Below are 22,263 nucleotides of genomic sequence, written 5' to 3' on the forward strand. Positions count from 1 at the left end.
TCTTGGTTAAATTGGTGCTATTGGGCTGTTTCTTCAGGAGCAGCTGATCTCAGTCAGTGAAGTATATATTTAAGATTCTGGTGATCTGGTTTGGTGGCTGGGTACCACCTTCTTCTGTGTTCCCAGGTCACATTTTGTTCATTCATCAACTCCTCAGCTGATCTTGTTTCTTCAGACTTTAAACTGTAGGCATCTGAATCCTCTCCTGGATGGATTTCAGCTGAGTGGTGTAGTCTCACAACACCTCCAAGTTGTTGGGTTTCGCAGGATCAGCAGCTGGGCCCTGGGTTGGCCTCAGACGAAGTGTTCAGATTTGTTCTGGTTCCGTCCCACGGAGATAGCTTCTTCCCCGGGTGTTGGGGTTAAAGGAGTTCCTGCTCCAAGCTCTTGATTAAGATTTTGTTTTCACTAGCTCTTCAGCGGGTAATAGCTCTGTTTCTGGTCTTTATTGCGACTGTGTTTCAGCCGCCGCCTGCTGGGCCTGCCTGCCTCTGCACCAGGCCTACCTGCCTCTGCTTGTCGCCACTGCCATGCCTGTCTACCTCTGCGGGCCACTGCCGGGCCTGTCTGTCTCTGCCAGCTGCTGCCGCAGGCCTGTATGTCTCTGCTGGCCGCCGCTGGCACCACCACCGGGCCACTTGAAGGAAGGTCAGGGACTCACTGCTCTGCTTCTGGCTTCCTGCTGGGTCTTTGGGCTTTAGGACAAATCACCCCTGTAGATCTGGTTGTTCTACATACAGCCCAGGCAGGGCAGGAAAAGCTGTGCACTTCCTTGATTTCCGTCGTCGTCGTCGACTGACGTTACTTTGAATGTTTCTCATGATGATGTCATAGGGATGCTCATGCTCTATGAGAAGAAAATAGGAATGTGAGTTGAAACTGAGGGCAATGAATGTGAGCAAACCTGTTTTGCATGAGGAACAGAGGAATCAAATAAAATATTGCAGGATAAAATATAAAATAATAATAGGGTATGGAGGGTCATTTTATACAGGCATATGAGTGTCACCTGTGTGTACATGCCTAGTCAGATGTGTTTTGTTACCAGTTTTCATCACCTGAAATAATGTTTAAGTTATTTTCTTTTAATGTTGGTTTAACTTTAAGACTGAATGACGAAAACATTGAGAATTCAGGGTGAAAACATTGCCTTGGTCAGCCCTCTTTAGTGTTCCCTGTTACTTACCTTGGAGTAGGCTTGGGGCTTCTTGGAGGCCACAACAGAACCATAGTTGGTAATATTGAGCACTCTGGGGGTGCAAAAAGAACCAACCATCACAGGTAATCTTTCACAGTGGATTCTTTAAAAATACCTTTCCTCACCATTCCCAGCTCTCCAGCAGGAAAATTATTAGATCAATATTAATGATGTGTCTTTTGACTACAGATTTGAGTCATCTGCAACAATTTCAGGAGAAAACCCTTGGGTACTTGCCTTGCCTTTCTGATGGAGCCTAGATCTAATTGATTCACAATAGAATCTGAATGACCATGGGATAAAAAAATTACATTCGCCCATCAACACCAAGAAAAAGGTTATTCCAAGATCTGTTACATCTGTTTGTCAACATGTGTGTGGAATATTGAACTTTGACATGAAATGCCCACACAACCTATTACCCAGAGAGCCATACACCCTCAGTGCCTATGATTTCTTGAGCAAAGTATCCTTTGAAAGACTAAGGCTGGGAAAATAGACAAAACAAACAAACAAACAAAAAACTAAAAATAAAAGATACTTAGTCACATTACCCTTCACTGTGACTGGTTTATGCTTGAACCCTTCTGTTGTAAGCATCAGAGGAACCTTTGGCTTATCAGATTTCTATCAGTCCTGTCTACTGTCCTTCAAGAGTACACATGATACAGGAAACTACTCACACGGATTGGGAGGAATCCTGAGTGTAGAGGATGCGAGGACTCCCCCTACCTTTAAGATAGATGCCACAAGAGGGACATTTTCGTTGGATGGTTGTGGGTGTTGTAGATGAAAACCAGCCCTTTTGCAAGAACAACAAGTTAATATGTGCTCTTAATCACTGAGACATCTCTCTAGCCCCTAGTATTGTCTTTAGTCTTCAATGAATGAAAATTTAAAAATTTTTTTATTTAGAATCAAGAAATCCAAAGTCTTGTTTTATTTGTCTTTTTAGGAAAATTCTGTTTCTTGTGTGGAAATGCACAGGAAAATTACAGGGTTTTTTCACCAGCCCATAGACTGTTGCATAAAGAGATAGTATCATGTGACTGGGTTCTATTAAATAGTTGGTAATTGTGAATTAAATGAAATGTGCTTTAGCATGCACTGTTATATTGGATTTCTCCTTGTGCTTCTGGGCCAAGTAGACTGTACACACAGAGTGTCAGGAGCCTCCCTGGGATACTCTGATGAGGTAAGGATGTGTAAGCCAAGAGTCTAAAAACAGAAAACTTTCAACTTGTCACTTTGTTTGAAGAACATAGGCCCATCAGCGCACTGTGTGGGGGATTTTGCTGTGCTCCCTGTGACAGTTTTAAGGCTTGTTGGTTTCTGCCTTCAAAACACAGAAGCCTCCTTCACACAGCAGTTGTTTACCACTCAAGGGGGCACGAACCTGGGATATGGGGCCTTAACATGAGGTGGATTAAAGTCTCATGAAGTAGCCAACTTTATTGAGAGCATTAGACAATTGATACTCTAAGGGTGAAGAAGAGTCTCCTGAGCAAAGTGCATAATCACAAGGACAAGCTGCCTGTGGCAAAAATACTGTCCATAGAGGCTGCTGAGTAACAGCAGCTGATGTGAACTCACTCCTATCTGCTACACCGGGAAGAGCACACAATCACATGCCAAAAACATTTCTGTGTTTTCGATGAAACGGAAGTCACAAGACCGTTGTCTTGGTCTTGTGGAATTTTCTCACAAGCACTCAGAATTTCCCTCTCATGACTCCATTCTTGGACTATGTTCTGACAGCGACTGTGGGCTAGAACTACATCTACAAAATTGGAATTAATGCCCAAATGTCTTACTTGCTCTCTCATGTTTTACATTTTTTTCTTCTCTAAAGGAATATTGGAGTCTGTGCTGTGACATGGATATGGTTTTCTGAGAAGGATGGAATCTTGCCCCGTCTGTTTCTGATTAATCACCAGTATAATTAAGCTCTTGCTTTGCCTTTCCTTCTGACACAGATACAGTGCCAGTGCTACAATTAGATCAAGAGTTACAGTAACATTTAAATTAGTAGACTCTAGAAGCTTCCAAGGGATCAATATGGAACAATCTAGGCATGAGGTACTAGGCATAACTTACTTGAATATGGCCTGTGGGTTGGAATACACATTCAAAATGAATGCTCAGAAATAAACAAGACTGTTCATTTCTTGGGATTTCTGAAGCATCCATGATGTACAAAGCTCTTCCAAACCTTAGAATTAAAATATTACCAAGTTGACACCTTTCAGTAATTAAATATATTTTTAATAAGCCCCTGCATTTGTCTTATCATTGACTGAGAACTGTAATTGTATCTACCTTATAAAAAGCAAAAGGACCAGACATTATTAAATAAATATTTTTAAAAATTAGTCTGATTTCTGTACTTTGAATAACCAAGAATGTCCCCACAGATTGTTCTTAGGATACAGGAGAAAGGTTTGAACAAGGTAATGTTCTCTCACCTCCAACAGACATCCTCACTGTTACTTGTCTGAGGGTCACTACATGTCTTAGAACATCACCTTTTCAGTATCTTTTGAAGGTCAGCCTCAGAAGCAGACTTAGTAATCTCAGATTTTTAATTCTTATCCAAATGCTTCAGATAAATCGTCTATTACTATTACCTATATGTCAATAATCTTGTGAAAAATTCCAGAAAAATGCAACATAAGGAATAACAGGTGATTCAATCAGGAAGGCTCCATAAGTCTGAACAGAATATTTCCCATTCAATGAGGTCATATAGAGATGTGAACTGACTATATTTACATGGATTCAGAGAAATGGCTAAATTTCACATTTTCATTCAAAAACAGAAGCTACATAGTTTGGAGTAAACAGAATATTCTTTAAAGTTTTTAAATTTCAGTTTTACTTATGTGTGTGTGTTTTTTCTCACATGTATATCTGTGCACCATGTTGTACCTGGTGCCTGAGGAGGTCAGAAGAGGGAATCATATCAGAAATGATAACCTCTTTGTATGCATTACACCAGGTACATTATAAACTGGGAATCTGCGACAAAGGTTACATAAATGAAACTACTCCGTGTAATGATCTCATCTCCTCTTTAGATACAGAGGAGCCAACAGTTAAGAGAAGATGGCCTTTCATATCCTGGTTGTTCCAAAAGGGCTCTGTACCTCACCAGGTCCAAGTGTGCACAGCCCCGCCAGTTGTGAAGACAGGAAAAATCTTCGGAAAAGATCTGACTGCCATTTGTGAGGATGGCACTCTACCCACAGTGATTCTGGTAGGTCTCATATGGTTCTTCTCTGGCTGCCCTGAGGACAAAATCTTGCTTCTCCTAAATACCTCCCCTCTTCAATTCTATCAAGTGGAGAAGCAAGTGTGCATCAAATCATTGGCTTAAGAATAGGAAGGTAAGAGAGGACTATTCACCACAAACCGTGTATTGGAAAAGTTGGATTAAATCACTACTGTAGTGGAAAATCTGATTACAAATAAACATTGCCTGAGGTCTCAGGGTTAACATTAGGGTAGGATTGGTACAACAGGAGATAGAAGCACCAAAACCAGGTCAAGGTCCTCTTCGTCCACACCAGCTCTGGCATTGCACCTGTGCACACCATTAGCCTGGTTCTCAAGAAGAAGGGACACCTGCTCTGTGCTGCCAGTGGAGTGACAGGTGTTTCTCTTTCTTTTCTCAGGACATACTATCCTTTATTAGTGTAAGGGGGCGATCACTGAAGGTATCTTCAGCACACCTGCAAAACAAGAGCATTCCTATCCCTAAAGGAAAGGCTGGATTCCAGGACAGAAGTGAACTTGAACAACGAAAGTGTCCCTGTTGTGGCATCTATCTTAAAGGTAGGGCGAGTCTTCGCATCCTCTACACTCAGGATTCCTCCCAATCGGTGTGAGTAGTTTCCTGCATCATGTGTACTCTTGAAGGACAGTAGACAGGACTGATAGAAATCTGATAAGCCAAAGGTTCCTCTGATGCTCACAACAGAAGGGTTCAAGCATAAACCAGTCACAGTGAAGGGTAATGTGACTAAGTATCTTTTATTTGATTCCTCTGTTCCTCATGCAAAACAGGTTTCAAAATAATAATAGGGTATGGAGGGTCATTTTATACAGGCATATGAGTGTCACCTGTGTGTACATGCCTAGTCAGATGTGTTTTGTTACCAGTTTTCATCATTCTCTGTCACTCCTTAAGTTTTTTCTGAGAGGTGAATTTTTCTTCCTTAGTAGAGCATGCATCTCCTCCACATATACTTTGGCTACACATAGCCAGTAAGATCCCATGATTTTCCTGTCTCCCTCTCATGCAATGTTGAGATCCAAATGCAGGTCCTCATGGCTTTGAAGCTGGCATTCTTAATCACTGAGCCATCTCTTCAGCCCCATAAAATGAAACTCTGATGTTACTATTAAAATTCAACTTATATTACATAATTTCACTCCTTCCCTTTCCTTGCTCTAAGTCCTCATGTTTCCCATCAGCTTCCCACTTCCTCTCAAATACAGGGTCCATTTTCTTTAGTTTTTGTTATTACATACATATATACATATACATCCATAAAAATGTTAAAACAACCTGATGAGTCCACTTATGGTTAGCAGTATATGCACTCTTAGCCACCAATTGGTATTGGATTACCAATTAGGGGGTTCATCTTTGAGGAAGATGTACTTTTCCACTCTCAATAGTATTTATGTGTATGTAGTTCTACATCTAGAAGTTTGGCTTCATGAAATTTCCCCATCCCAAGTTAGTGCTACCTAGGACGATATTTTTTTTCAGGAATATTGTTTAAGGAACCATATTGTTGCTCAGTCTTGTGATATTTATTTGACAGTCACTATACAAAGACACACATTACATTTCCTCTGCAACTTAGAGGATGTTGTTGTTTTTGCTCTTTTTGTGTGTGTGGGGGGGGGGGCACTCAGTTCTCAAATAAACCACACACGAGGCTTATTCTTAATTATAAATGCCCAGCCTTAACTTGGCTTATTTCTTGCCAGCTTTTCTTATCTTTAAATTATGCCATCTAACTTTTCCCTCTGGGCTTTTCCTTTTCTTACTTCTGTATATCTTACTTTTTACTCCATGGCTTGCTATGTAGCGGGGTGGCTGGCCCCTGGAGGCCTCATCCTTCTCTGGCTCCTTGATCTCCCCCTTCCCAGATTTCTCCTTCTAGGTATTCTTTCTGCCTGCCAGCCCCACCTATTTCTCTCTCCTGTCTCCCTCCTGGCCATTCAGCTCTTTATTAGGCCATCAGGTGTTTTAGACAGGCACAGTAACAGTTTCACAGAGTTAAACAAATGTAACATAAACAAGAGTAACACACCTTAAAATATTCTACAACAATGTTACTACAAGCATTTTCTCTTGGAGAACGAAGCACATGAAAGAAAGTCCAGGCTCACCCAGCCTTTGCTTATGAGTGCATGGGTCCATGCAGTTAGATCACTTGTTTCAGAGTCATTAGGGTAAGAAGCAAAAACTCCGTGATCATGGAGAAATTGCCGTAATGTATATGTTTGTCATTTGAACGTAAGAGTTGAGATGAGGTATTGATCTCTTAAGTGTGTCCTAGTGTGCTCTACCCAAAATCTGCTCTTAGGTTTCTAGTTTTGATGGACAAAACTTAGTGGGTCTACATGTCAGACTAGGTTCCAACTAAGAAATAGGTTGGGAGCTAAGAATGAAGTTGGAACTAAGCTGAATTTTACAGTTGAAAGTATTTTGAGCAATTTCTGTGATGTATATTTTCCACAAAAATATTTTTTTTCTATGTATGTAAGGAGTTTCTAAGAAATATACCAGGAAGTGTGCTGACATCTAGACTATATGATGAATGGCTTGGTGTCCTCGACCAAGTATATGAAGAGAAGAAAGTAGCTGCAGTGCAGAGGTAATGATTCACTAATTTCCTGAGCAACACCAACAAAAGAGGAATAATGTTTGCTTAGACACATTAGATCATATACCACAGAATCATTTACTAAATATATTGACTGACAACGAAAGGTTTCAATTGTTCACAACACAGAAGACATTGTGAAAGGAGAAGTATGACTTGGCTAGTCACAGTGGCCCATGCTTTTAATCTCAGCATTTATGTAACGTGTGTGTGTGTGTGTGTGTGTGTGTGTTGTGTGTGCGCGCGCGTGCGTGTGCGCGCACATATCAATTAAATTTGTCTTTTTTTCTGACTTTGGGGAGATATTTCAAGCATAATTTGTAGGACACATTCCTCCTTCCATTTTATTCTCAGGGGACCACGAATAAGATACAATTACTCATTCCCTTTCTTTATATTTACAATTTTATGAGTAAAATTTATTGTTTTAAAATAAGTTGTCTCTGTGTTCAGTCTTTTAGAGCAACTACCCCAACTGAATGCCATTCTTTTGAAACAACTTTTCAGAATATTATACAAAATTGAGAGAAACTCTGAAGTCAACCACATGACATCTTCTAATTTAGCTATTTGCATAGCCCTGTGTATTCTATGCCTGCCTACTTCCTGCAACTCAAGATTGGCAGATATCACCAAAAAGGTAATGAGACATATATTTTATGCCTAGAATAAACATGTCTTCACAAAGAGATAGGAATACAGGATTATCCTGAGAGTCTGGGGTTTGGGTTTTTTGTTGTTGTTGTTTATTTGTTTTTGTTTTTAAAATGAGTGCACCCTTGATTTTCATCCATCTGGAAAGGAAAAATCATTTGTGGATTTTGAGTAAGTGGAATTTAAATGGGTATTTGAGCTCAGTGACTCAGTCCTTTGTCGACTGCGATTTAGAATGTTGTTAGACTAATCCACTGAGAACTAGTCTTGTAAAATGATAAGAAAACATGGGTGCTGGATTAGAAAATCAAGACTGAACCCTTGATGTCATCACTGAGGAATGTGTGAATTTCTAATTGTTTTCAAGGTGGTTTCCCAATGAAACAAAGGCAATATGGATTGTTTTATCATATATGTTGTTCTGAAATATGGTAGTGTGATTAAATATATCCTTGGCCTCTTGTTGCTGATTATGGTTGGATTAGAGACACTTTTCTATGGCAAACACATTTCAAATACTATAATAAAATATCACAATTTATGACTCTCAGTATTTGGGTTTCTGATTAACTTTTGATTGCTCTTGGGCCTCTAAGAAGTACATCACAGGAAGGCCTGACTCAGGACAGCTTTTCTCATTTTGTGTAGAATTAATGAGTGGAAGAGAAAGCTAGAGTTCCAAACAACCTGTCATTGCAGATACACAATCATCTACTTCACTCCAAATAGGCCTTACTTTAAATATTTCCCAATATAATTGTAGGGAAAGGGGGCTGGCTAAAGAAACACACCCTGACCCTGGAGCCCAGAAATAGGGAAAGATTGATCAGATCACGGAAGAAAGAAACACAGTTAGGCTCAGATCAGAGCCATCTCTGCCTCTGGCAAACTGACCTGTGAAACCAACCAATCACAGAGCAGGAAAGTAGCACCCTGACCCTGGAGCCCAGGACCAAGGAAAGAAACACAGCCTGGGTTTGGGACCTGAGCCAGAGAAATGAACACTTTATCCTCAAACCCAGAACTAAAGAAACATGCCCTGACTCTGACACCAGTACCAAAGTAACATTCTTGGTTTCTGGAATCAGAGTCAGTGAAAGAAAGGTGCCCTGGCCTTAGAATTAGTGTCAAAAAGCTGAGAAAGGCCAGTGAAAGAAACAGTTTGGGTCTGAAGTCAGGGCCATCTCTGCCCCTAGCCCACAAAACTGATCAATCCCTGGGCAGAAGAAATCTAGCCAATCCCTGTTGACTCTGCCTCCCAGACCTCCTATATAAACTGCCCTGCCTGGTCAGTTGGGGGCTCTTCTCTCCACTCTGGTAGAGGCAGCTACTCTCCTGGACTCCTGCTTCACAAATAAATCTCTTTCTCAAAAGAGTTTTGGGTGCAAAGATCTTAATTCACTGGCACACTGAAGATCTTGCTGAGATGTCCCACAATGGACTGAGCAAAGAGGAGCTGAATAGAAGATCTTGGTTGAGACTTCCCACAGTGGACTGAGCAAAGGAGAGCTGAAAAAGTAACACTTTGCTCCGGAGCCAGAAGAGATTGCTACATTTCTGCAGGGGTTTCCCCTTTTGCAGAGTGAAGCAAAAAGTAATTTCTTAGGCTGGAGAAGCTGAGCTCTGCTAGGAAGCCCCCTTAAGTGGGACTGAGCAAAGCTCAGCTGTAGCAGCTCTCCAGAAGAGGAGCAAGCTTGCTATATCCTGCGGGGAGACCATGCCCCACCACACCAGGTATAGCCTGACTCTCCCAAACAGTCAGGATACCCTTCCCTGATGAAGCAGTTCCATGCCTGACTCTCCAGAGCAGTCAGAATAACTTCCCCATCCAGGGATGAGCTGTCTCTTTGAAGCTCCAGCCACCAGAGCTGTCCTAAGCAGTTCAAGGTGTCCGGGACACCTCCAGAGCAGAGCTGTTCTAAGCAGCTTGAGGTGTCCAGGATACCTCACTTTCCTGGGCTGAATTGTCTCTTTGCAGCTCCAGTCAGCTGTCTGTAGCCCCAAGCAACCCCCACCCCCGAGTTGCAACAAACTTATATTTTGGTGCCCAAACCTGGGACCAAGCCCACAGAGTTACAAAGTTACTGATAATAATGAACCTGTTTGTCAAGCTGTTGCACATTGCACTTGCACTGAGCAATCAGAGACACATGAACGCTGTTGCTCCGTTGGCTTTGCCTATCTCTTCATTTTTTGTCACCCAGTAGGAACTTTCAATAGGATGGAGCCCACATTGAGGCGTAGTCTTCCCTCCTTAACTGTACTTTTCTGTAAGCATCCTTACAGACATGCTCAGTCATGTCTGTCACAAATGGAACAAAAGTTACTCAAGTTAACAGTATATACCAGTCATCACATTGGGAGCCCTAGAAATCATCCTCTTATATAGTATTGTACTGTAATGATCACATTTTATCATCTGATCTCAAAAATCTTTCATATTTCTAACAGCGCCCCTCCCCCATATTTTATAGAAGTTGACTTTTTATCTGAATTTTGAACTACATACTTTTAGCCTAAGGCTCATATATATGATTTGCAACCATGTGAAATGACAGAGACCCTTAGTATTTGCCTTGTTTTGTCACAGATTTCTCTTGTCAAATTCCTTATTGAGAATTATCCAAAAATATTTGGAGAAGACATTTCATCTCATTATGAGAACTCATTGTTTGCCCTGATGGGGAGAAGGCTTACAATTCCCTGGACACTCCAACCGACATTGTTGAGACAGAAGAAGAAGAAGAACAAGAAGACTACCTCTGTCCCAGTGGGAGGACAAGCCCCACAGGCAATGATGCAGTGCCCATAAGTCCAACTGCTCTTCTCCACAGTGAGGGAATTATAGGTAAGTATAGATGTTCTATTACCTTAACCTATGAGTTAGACACATTTATCACCTGAAAACATCATTTACAACAAACAGCTATGTAGCTGAAAGTTTCTTCAGTCCTGCCTGGCCCCACAGCCAGGATGAATCTCTCCCACTTGTGTCCCACAGCCCCTTGGTCCCAAGCAAACACACAGAGGCTTATATTATTTACAAACTATATGACCTAATGGCTCAGGTTTCTCGCTAGCTAGCTCTTACAACTCAACCCAGCCCATTTCTGTTAATCTATGCATTGGCATGTACCATTGTGGCTTACCATTACTTTCACATCTCGCTTCTCCTGGTGGTGGCTCACAGCGTCTTCCCCACTCTCCTTTTCTTCTCCTCTCTCTGGTTCAAATGTAATGCTTCACCTTATTCTGCCTCACCATTGGCCAAACAGCTTTATTTATCAACCAATGAGAGCAACACATATTCAAAGCATACAGAAAGACATCCCACAGCACAGCAATTGGGAGTCTGATTGTGAAGTGAAACTTCACTTATACATTATAGGTGCTTTCCCGTTGTCAGAAACTGCCTGTAAAATGTCATTCCTTCTTCACAGTGGTCCTGAATTTATGTAAGAAGTAAATCCTAGAAGTGCCAAATATATAATTAATTAAGAATATGTGGAGAAATATCATGTACCTTGATATCTTGACTCCTGAGTTATTTTTATAATACTCAGAATAGCCACTCAATTTTGCCAGTCAGGGTTTCTCTCTTTAACAGCCCTGACTGTCTTGGAACTAACTAGCTTTGTAGAGCAGGGTGGTCACAAACTCAAAGAGATCCTCTTGGCTCTACCTCCTGAAAACTGGGATTAAAGGTGTGCACCACCATGCATGTTCTTTTGGAAGTCTTCATATAGCATAATATACCCATAGGAATGCTATGACCTCAGATTTGACCTCATAGTTCAAGGGAGAAAAGTTAAAGACTGTCAGAGAAATTTAGTCAGGCAAGTTATGAGATGAAGTGCAGATACTGCTCTTAAATTATAGTTGCCCTGTTTCTAGACACAGGAATATAGTAGGAATTCAGCTGAATATGGAAAAGCTAATACCTGGAAGAAGCTAAGGGCCTTTGAGAAGATTAAGCCAAATATCAAGGAGTATTTGGCATTATTTTTCTTTTAATATATCAGCTGTCTTCTGCTATTAATTTCATATGCACTCATAACTTCCCAACAACTTTTAACGGTGTATTTATCCTAAAATTCTTCTCAAGCAGCCTAGGCTGTAATGGCAAATGGTCTCCTGAATTAAAGTAAACACCCTTCTGGAGACACCACCTTGGAGACAGGCTAGGTGCATAGTCTTATTTCTTGTGCAGATGAAGCCCAGGACACCCCCCCCCCTTTCCTCTCACAGGCCAAGTGGCATTCCAGAGCAATTGACTCAGGACAAAGGTTTTTTTTTTTTTTTTTTTTTTTTTGCATACCAGGTAGAGGAAAGCAATTGAGACAAGATTGCTAGCCCAAGGAGAAAGCAACAAGGCAGAGTTTTTGCAGATTGCAGGTGGATTGAATTGGGTCTTGAGAGCAGGAGAGGAAGTAAGGAAGATGGAAAGAGAAACAGACAGAGATGAAGATTGAGATGGAAAGAGCTTAGTAGGAACTAGGACAATGACAGGACAGGAAGAGAAGGAACAGAGAGGAGCTAAGTATAAGAACAGAAAAGAAGCTGGGTGGTGCAGCGGCGGCGGCGGCGGCGGCGGCGGCGGCGGCGGCATTGGCGCATGCCTTTAATCCCAGCACTCAGGAGGCAGAGGCAGGCGGATCTCTGTGAGTTCGAGGCCAGCCTGGACTACCAAAAAAAAAAAAAAAAAAAGAACAGAAAAGAAGCTATGTAGAGAACTGACTCAGAAAAATAAAGCATATGAACTAAAGAGTTCCATGTGCATAGATTCATTTAATATTGTCAAAGATTAGATTATCAGCTGGTTGTAGATTCTTCCCAGACCCTGGGAGAGGGCTATCAATGGGCTGGACCCCCCATAGTCCCAATTATTGCCCATGGCTGTTCAGTCAAGAATTCACACAGGAGGACTCAGATTGTATACTACATCACTGCTTGATTCTAATACCTATATGCATAGCTTTCAAGACAAACACCAGAAATTACTGATTATTGTAAGTAAATTGGTTGCAACTCTTTGGGTTTTGTGTCTTGGATTTCGGCACCAAAAATGTAGGTAAATTGGTTGAAGCAACTCTGGGGAAATGTGTCCTGACTTCCTGGGGAGTCAGGCAACACCTTGAGCTGCTTAGGACAGCTCTGATGACTGAACTGCAAGGAGACAGTTCATCCCTGGAGGGGGAGGTATCCCAGACACCTCAAGCTGCTCAGAACAACAGCTCTGCCCTGAAGGTATCCCAGACAACTAGAGCTATTTAGCACAGCTCTAACTGCTGGAACTGCAAAGAAGCAGCCCAACCCTGGAAGGGAAAATTTTCTGACTTCTTGGGAGAGTCAGGCCTGGAACTGCTTCAGCAGGGAAGGGTATCCTGACTCTTTGGGAAAGTCAAGGTATACCTGGTAAAATGGGGGGATGGTCTCCCTGCAGGATATAGCAATCCTACTCCTCTCCTGGAGAGCCTCTAACAACTGAGCTTTGCTCAGCCCCCACTTAAGGAAGCTTCCTAGCAGAGCTCTGCTTCTCCGGCCTAAGATGTTGCTTCTTTTGCTTCACTCTGTGAAAGGAGAAACCTCTGCAGAAATGTAGCAATCTCCTTCCGCTCTGGAGAAAAGTGTTACTTTTCAGCTTGCTGTGTCCATTGAGAAGATCTTGGCAAAGATCTGTTCAGCTCCTCCTTGCCCTACTCTTTCAGCTCTCCTTCTTTTGTCCACTGGGGGAAGTCTCAGCAAGGATCTTCTCTATGCTAGTGAATGAAGATCTTCATACCCAAAGAACTCTTTTGAGAAAGAGATTTATTTGGAAGGAGTCCAGGAGAGTATCTACCTCTACTAGGGTGGAGAGAACAGCCTTTTTTTCTAACCGACTAGGCAGGGCGGTTTACACAGGAAGTCTTGGGGGTGGAGTCAACCCCAGGCCCAGGGTTCTACTATCCTGCTCTGTGATTGGTTGGTTTCACAAGTCAGTTGGCCAGGGCAGAGATGGCTCTGATCTTATTGAGCCAAACTGTGTTTCTTTCTGCCCTGATCGGAGCCATCTTTCCCTAGTTCTGGGCTCCAGGGTCAAGGTAGGTTTCTTTAGCCAGCCCCTTTTCCCTACAATTATACCTACAAGTATGGGACATATACAGCTAGGTATCATGTCCCTCGGGATGCAGTCTCACTATTATAAATGTTATATTATTGGTTCTTGTCTGTGTATCATGGTGATGCTGAAGGTATATCATGGTGATGCTGAAGGTATGTAAGCTATAAAATGAAAAGGCATGGAAGTGTTAAGTGAGTCCAATTATAACATACAGTGATATCCTTTTTTTTTTTTTTTTTAGATTCTGAGGAACATGTCAAAATGTCTTTAATAAATCCAATGATTACATGGGGCTCTGATATCAGCCAAGACAACGTGTGCTTAATTCCATCAGCACCAAATGAGGAACACCCCACTGGAAATTCTGATAACCCACCAGCACCAAACAAGGAACTTATTGGAAATTCTGACACCCAATCGCCATCAAGTGAGGAACTCCTTGCTGTAAATTCTGACACCCCATCACCACCCATCAAGAGACACCTCTTCGGGATGTCTCTCCTGAGTGTGTGTGAGGATGGCAATCTGCCTACTCCAATACCGGTGAGTTTCACTCTGGGTGTCTACAGCTCTCCTGTTCAACATAATTTCCGGAAACCTCTGTTTTCAGTGAATTGTAAGACTAATGAATGTCTAGATAACCTGTCCATGAGAGTGAGATCCTTTTAAAATACTGCCTCAAAAAAAATTAATTCTGCTGAAGTTAAAACCATGTAATTCAAGAAAACTGGGGAAAAAATAACAAAAACCTACAGTGTTTCCACGTCTTCCACTATTTTCCACAAAGACCCAAACCCACCAGCTTATTGGAGGAAATAGGTCTATGGGTGAGACCCTCTGAGTCCCCAAACCTCAACTCTTCCAGCTTCTTTCATGACTCTGAATTACTCTGGATTCTTCCTTAGTATCATTGCCACTGAGATTATTCCACTTTATAATTCAAAATATCTAGAGTGTTTTCTTTTGTATTATAAAGGAATTATGTATAAGCATTGTTCTGTGGTATGTATTAACCATTTCATCCTAGTAGAATATACTTACAAGCTACCCTATATGACATGAGCTGTTTTAAATGTTACTAAATTGCCATTGAAAATACACTTTAAGTATGTGGCATCCATTTTAGCTCTATACTCAGTTTCAGGAATTTATGCTGCATATGAACAAGCTTGTCGTGTCAGAGACACGATAATTACTGTCCGTGCCTTGTGTATTTTACAAAATTTTCTGGTAACCATGATTATGATCATCCCAAATTTGAAAATAGAGAAAATATTCAGTAAAGGTTATGTATGGTAGTCATTTTTACATACTGAAAACATGGAAGACGAATTGATATTCCCTTGGGTCCTTGACTGTGACAGCACCTTATGACATTAATAGTTGAAAAGAAGAGTCACAGACAAAGGAAATGAAAGTCTCTGTCAAAGGAAGTATAACAAGATAAAGCTTTCTTAAAAACACAGATTTTAAGACTCATTTCAGGGCCCAGGACAGACAGGAAGTACTAATAATGGCTGGGACACTGGAAGGGAAATATACCAATAGTAACTGAGAAAGGCAGGTGTGGGAAAGATGTTCATAGAAGAGAAGGCAAGAGTAAGAGGGGACCATTCACCAAAACGCTTGGGGAACAGAAGTGTGAGTCAGTGCCGAGGAATAACTGATTCCAACAAATTCCAGTGTTTCAAATTAGGAAAAGTAATTAGGGGAGAAGATATATCTAGAAGCTATAAAAAGAAACAAAAAATGAAAGAAAAAATTCAAAATCTTCCTTCCTCCCAGGTATAGCTCTGTACCCACGCCTGCCCTTGCTCTGGTTTTCAGTAAGAGACACACTGGTACTTCAAAAGAGTGGATCTATAATAACAGAAGCTTTTCTTTACCCCACACAGGACATTCTCTCTATTATTGAGGAAAAGGGACTACATACGGAGAAGATCTTCAGAACAATGGCCAACAAATCTTTCCGAACCCTTAAAGAAAAGCTTAATAATGGGGAGGAAGTCAACTTGACTGAGGAATCTGTCCTTGTTGTTGCATCTGTCTTAAAGGTAAAGAAAGTTTAGCATCCTCCACACTCAGCATCCCTCTAGAGATGCATAAGTACTTTCCTTCCTTGAGATAAACTGATGATGATAGTTTCCTTCACATAATGACCTAAGGATAAGAGGCCTGATAGATAAAAGTCTGACAAGCTGAAGGATTTATCACAAAGACACAGTTGAAGAGTTTTCTGTTAGAAGTTAACGTCCCCATATGTTAGGTGCGCTTTGGTTTGCCATTGCAAAGGACTCCACTGATTTCACCTCTGACCACACCATGTGAGGAAATAACAAAACAAGTAGTAATAGGCCGGGCGGTGGTGGCGCACGCCTTTAATCCCAGCACTCAGGAGGCAGAGGCAGGCGGATCTCTGTGAGTTTGAGGCCAGCCTGGACTACCAAGTGAGTCCCAGGAGAGGCGCAAAGCTACGCAGAGAAACCCTGTCTCGAAAAAACAAACAAACAAAAAAAAGTGGTTTACAAATATATATATCCTTCAACTACAACACAATGACTAGTCCACCAATTATCTGTAATAGGTTCACAGAGAGTTGGATGTTGCCAAGTACAGACATGAAATTGTTTCCATCACTACCAAAAAATAAATAAGTACTTTCACATTTACAAGACATTGCCATCCTAATCCTGTGTCAGATAATCAAGGATCATGAAGAGTCTACCACATTGAACTTGCCATGGAGCTGTCTATAAGCAGTGGCCCTACAGCAAATACTATTGGTTTATTTTAACTGAGCCTTGTACTGAGTTCACCACTCAGTAGACTCTGGAGCAGTGGCCCCAGACATCAAGGGGAGAGATAATGCCCTGAGTGTAGGCAAGGATAGTAACATCATGTAAATGTACCCCTTGATCCCTTCTTGACCCCAGAGATTGCCAGGTGTGACTTGCTCTCAATGCCAGAAAGTTGAGACCACACAATGGGGAAGAAAGTGAAGACCAGTGACTACCAAGGCAGTTCTTGCACTCATAGCCCATTAAAGGTACAAGAAGACATAAGATTTGTCTATTTTTCTCATTTTTCTATCCTTAGTGCTTCAACCCATTCTTGACCCTTTACAGATCAGGAAACACTAAAATGAGTCAACCTTTTGTAGCTGGAAGATTTTCTGTGACCCGGCCAGCTGGTGGTCGAGACAAATCTCTCCTACTGGTCTTCCCCACGTAAACACACAGAGGCTTATATTAATTAAAAGTGTTTGGCCATTAGCTCAGGCTTTCCACTAAATAGCTCTCATATTTAAATTCAGCCCATTTCTGTTCATCTATATGTTGCCACATGTTCTGTGGGTTTACCTGTGTGCTGCTCCCTGGATGGTAGGCTGGCCTCTCCCCCCACCTTCTTCCTGTCTCTCCTTTTGAATTTCCCACCTGCCTCTAAGCTGCCTTGCCATAGGCTGAATGGCTTTGTCAACCAATCAGAGAAACACATATTCACAGCGTACAGAGAGATATTCCCCCATCAACCTTTACTGAATCATGAACATGAAAGTTGATGGTGGTGTTTCCTGAACTAGTTAAACCTGAGCTGTTCTTGGCTATTTATTGAGAAAAGTATATGTGTGCATGTTAAGCTATTTTAGGTAATTTCATATCTGGCTCTTTTTCTTACCAAACATATTTAGAGATTCCTCCCATTTTATTTTAGTTTGGTCATTTATTTAGAGATTCATCTGTCTTTGAAACCCACTCTAACCTCTAACCTAAGGTCTCACTGCATCATTCTGAGTTCTGAGATTTTAACATCATACCCACCTAAGCCTCACACATAAGTGTGCTAGCCTTTTGAAAGTGCAGTATATACATGATCAAACCTTGGGTTTAGAAGGAATCAGATAAAGGGATTTTGCCATCCATCACACAAGCTGCTGTTTACAATTTAAAGAGTTGAATTTTTGCACAGTTGAGGGAGTGACTGTGAAACAGAAATTCTCAAATGGGTCACAAGGAGGTCAGGTGAGAAAGTTCAGCCCTACTCCAAGTGTGTCTGTAAGCAGAGCTCTACATGCACATTAGGACTTTTCTTACCATGAATTTGAATTAAAAGTTCTGATTCATCAAATTGTAGAATCAGGATGAGGTGTTTACCGACCCTGCCCTTTTTTCTGGTTGCTAATATCCAGGATGAGCACTTTTAACAGAGAGTAGGTTTATTTTATTGCCACCACATCCAGACTCTTAGGTGAGAAAACCCAAGCTCCTGCTTCTGGGTTCCACAGTTGAGCTGAGATTCTGGGTAGATGATACATTGAGAATTCCTTAAAGAAGTGGGGTCTAATCCAGTGGTTCTCAACCTTCCTAATTCTCTGACCCTTTAATACAGTTCCTCATGTTGTGGTAACCCTTAACCATAAAATTATTTTGTTGCTACTTCATATCTGTAATTTTATGAATTATAACTTAAATGTCTGATATGCAAACTCAAAAGGGGTCAGGACTCACAGGCCACGAATCACTGTTCTAAGCTGATACTTTTCAACAAAAATGTTTCTCAATAATTTCTCCAATGTATATTGACCATTATGATTCTTTTTTTTAATATAAGGAATTTTTTCTACATATACAAGGAAGCTTGCTTTGTTCTGACCTATACGAAAAATGGCTTGAAGTCCCTGATAAAGGATTTCTGAATCAAAATATTGCTGCTATCCAGAGGTAATGATACATTAATCACTTGAGGAACAACACAGAAGAGAAGCAATATATTCTTAGAGGTATGTTAGCTTGTATTTACACGATTATCACTGAAAGGATGTCCCATGCCAAGAGGTTTCTTTTGCTCACACATGTAGAGACACTTTATAAACAGATGCATTTCTCAGTCATGTGTGTTGTCTCATGCCTGTAATCTCACCATCTGGAAGGCTGCAACATTATAATTGTCATGGTTTGACAGACAGCCTCGGCTAGATATTTGGGTCCAGGCCAGTATAGAATACAGTTTTGAGTTCCTGCATGAGACAAATTAAAAGGTGTGTATGTGAGTGTCTGTGTGTCTGTGTGTGTTTGTGCATATGTGCGTGTGTGTGGACACGTGTGCCTATGTGTGTATGATGCCTGGGGGTTATTTCTGTCCTAAAATTACCATGGAGTATTTAATGATATTTCACATCCTGAATATCTGACATTGATTGGTAGATAGAGCTGTTACTGAATTCAACTTACTGAACTCTAGCAAGCTAGAGAAGTCTAGGTCAGGTTCAACTTCAACTTCTTTGAAACATTTTCCAGTACAATACTCCATAGAATGATTTCTTAGGTAACAGAGAAACTTTGAGCTCCTATTACCAGCCAGGACTCTAGCATCTCAGCCTTATCTATAGAAGCAGCTTTTATAAGTGCATGGCTTAGTTTCATTAGTCCTGTTCAGCTCATCACATTCTAGAATGACAAATGATTGTTACATGTGTTCATATGAAGTTATATATTACATGTGTCTGTCTCCATGGTGTCTGGAGAGGGCAGATGGTTCCGTGTTTAACATCTCTGGATGTTTCCATTCCCAGGACCCACATGACTGTTTGTAACAAGTACACATGTGGTGCACAGACGCACATACATGATTTTCAAAAAATTCCCATAGTTCTCTACACAGAAGTGGTTTGCAGAAAATATCTTAGGCAATACTTTAGCTATATTCTTGACTTCTTTTGAATTCTGCTAGTTCTATGAACTAGTCTACAAAAGATGTATCCTTCTTTCTCTTGGTATTTACAGATTCATAAATAACGTTACTTGTAGGACAAACAAACATAACTGCCCCATTTTTTTCTGTTTAGTCTTTTATCACAGATACCAAAACCTAATTTCATTCTCTTAAGACACCTTATGAGTGTATTATACAAGATTAAAAGTCATTCTTCCATTAATCACATGGACGCTTATGGATTGTCAGTTCGCATAGCCCCTAATCTTCTATGGAGGCCTACTTCTTGCAGCTCGGGATTTGGAGATGATCTCTCAAAAAAGGTAAAGGTACTTGTTCTCTGCCTTTGGGAACAAAGTCTCCACTGTGATCCAGAAATTGGGCATACCTTGGACAGATCATTGCTGTTAATGGACACTCTTGAATTGCATTATTTTTGTTTGGTTGGTTGGTTGATTGGTTGGTTTTGTTTTTTGAGACAGGGTTTCTCTGTGTAACTTTGGAGCCTGTCCTGTAACCTGCTCTGTAGACCAGGCTGTCCTCGAACTCACAGAGATCCACCTGTCTCTGCCTCCTGGTGTTGGTATTAAAGGTGTGTGCCACCACTTCCAGCTTGAATTGCATTCTTGTGAGGTGGAAACGGAATTGGTCTATTTCAGAGAGCTTTGGGAAGGGAAATTGAGAATGTGGATTGGAAGTAAGTAAATCATTTATTTCCTTTTTTTTTTTTTTTTTTTTTTTTTTTTTTTTTTTTTTTTTTTTTTTGGTTTTTCGAGACAGGGTTTCTCTTTGTAGCTTTGGAGCCTGTCCTGGAACTCACTCTGTAGCCCAGGCTGGCCTTGAACTCACAGAGATCTGCCTGCCTCTGCCTCCTGAGTGCTGGGATTAAAGGTGTGTGCGACTTCTAGAAGCATGTGTTTATTTAGGGCTTCAAGATTAGAATCCTCACAATCACAGCAAAGGAGCATGGCTGCCAACAGACAGAGCAACTCAAACAGGAAGCTGAGAACTAAGGTTCTTGTCTTAGACAGCAAACATGAAGCAGAGAGAGTGCACTGGAAACGGCTCATGGGTTTTGAAACCCTAAGTTCCAACCAATGACGTACTTCCTCCAGGAACCCAAACCACCCAAATGGTGTCGAAAAGAGGACATCAAGTTTTGAGATACCTGAAATTAGAGGGCCATCCCATTCAAACCACTGCAACCAAACTCCTCCTCCTTCTCATCTCAAAACAAACAAACAACAAACAAACAAAACCAAGGGAAAATCATGGTACCTGTAAAGTCACCAATTCAATTCATTCCAGTTCCTCTTGGCAGCATATCAGTTCTGAAATGTCTGTTTGCTTTCTAGTAGTTTCTTTTTCTTTGCAATATGTATGAAATTTTAACAAAATATTTTAATAAGATACAAAGACCCTAGAATCTCCATTCCAGACAGAGACCTTGGAGAACAGCAGTATGCTTGCAAAAGGAAATAAAAGCTGGTGCTTAGGTGATTTCAACATTGTTTATTCTTTTTAGTCAATCTGGGACATACATCAGTGGATTTGGGAAGACTTACCTCCTCATTTAAGGCTGTCTAGAAATACACACAGACATACCTGGAGGGTTGTGTGTGTGTGTGTGTGTGTGTGTGTGTGTGTGTGTGTGTGTATGTGTGTGTGCAAGGTAAATCACAATTTAGTCAGGTTAACAGTAAGAAATTTCCAGGGGGAAAGATACATGTCTCAGGTGTTAATAGGACTCTTGCAGGGGACCTGAGTTGGGTCTCTTATCACCCATGTCTGGTACTCTACAACTGACTGAAGTCTCAGCCTCAAGCATCTGATCACCTTTTCTAGTTTCCATGGCCATCAAGTACTCACAAGGGCATATAACTGCACACACATACAGAGGCACACACACATGCACCATTAAGAAGGAAACAAAACATTAGTCATTGCAATGATATTGAAACTTTTGAAATATTGAAGCTTTTTCTATTTATTATAATGTACTATACTGATTGTATAATTAAATACATGTCCATAATATCCCTAGTCATTTCATGGGTTCATATCTGTTTGGAGTAACTGCTATTCTCTTCATAATTCTGGATTTCAAGTTTTTTTTTTCCTTTCAAGACTCTGAATGTCATATTTGATTGTAAACTATGTGGAATGACAGAGGATCCTGTTTTTGCCTTGTGGTGTTACAGATCCCCATTGTAGAAATTCTTATTGAGAATTTTCAAGAGATATTTGGAGAAGATACCACTGTATTTCCTGAAGACATTGGAAAGAGTTGTGATGACATAGAAATGTCTTCAGATTCACTGTATGATGGTGAGTCTGACGACATGAAGGATGCCAGTGATGACCACAGTGGCTGTCCTGTAAAAGGACCTGTCCTAATGGTGATGATAAAGTATTCAAGAGTCCATCTGCTCCTCCTCAGGAGGACTGTCCTGCATGTAAGGGAGAGTTTTAAATTGTCATCAAATGAATGGAAGAATGACACCATTCCCTGATTCCATAAAGTTGTATGTGACCTCTCAGCAGCATTGGGCACATCATGATGTCACAGCATGGGGAAAGTTTTTTAAATAACACTTTAACTGAATTACATACATATATATGCATATACACACATTTATACACACATATAAATATATGCACATACTTATATACACACATATGAATATATGTATATGACG

General features: G+C 40.9%; 1 protein-coding gene across 1 annotated transcript in view; it reads left to right on the plus strand.

Annotated features, from left to right (window-relative positions):
• Positions 1-22,237, plus strand: part of LOC114707182 (rho GTPase-activating protein 6-like) — a 27,842-nt gene extending 5,605 nt beyond the window's left edge. Inside the window, 7 exon segments of the mRNA XM_037207278.1 lie at positions 10,346-10,421; positions 10,424-10,603; positions 14,097-14,398; positions 15,751-15,909; positions 18,464-18,573; positions 19,698-19,887; positions 21,766-22,237. Of these exon segments, the coding sequence (XP_037063173.1) occupies positions 10,346-10,421; positions 10,424-10,603; positions 14,097-14,398; positions 15,751-15,909; positions 18,464-18,573; positions 19,698-19,887; positions 21,766-22,077 (1,329 nt within the window). The 3' untranslated portion in view covers positions 22,078-22,237.
• Positions 22,238-22,263: the final 26 nt, after the last annotated feature.

Source organism: Peromyscus leucopus, chromosome 6, assembly GCF_004664715.2.
Source record: "Peromyscus leucopus breed LL Stock chromosome 6, UCI_PerLeu_2.1, whole genome shotgun sequence".
Classification (NCBI taxonomy): domain Eukaryota; kingdom Metazoa; phylum Chordata; class Mammalia; order Rodentia; family Cricetidae; genus Peromyscus; species Peromyscus leucopus.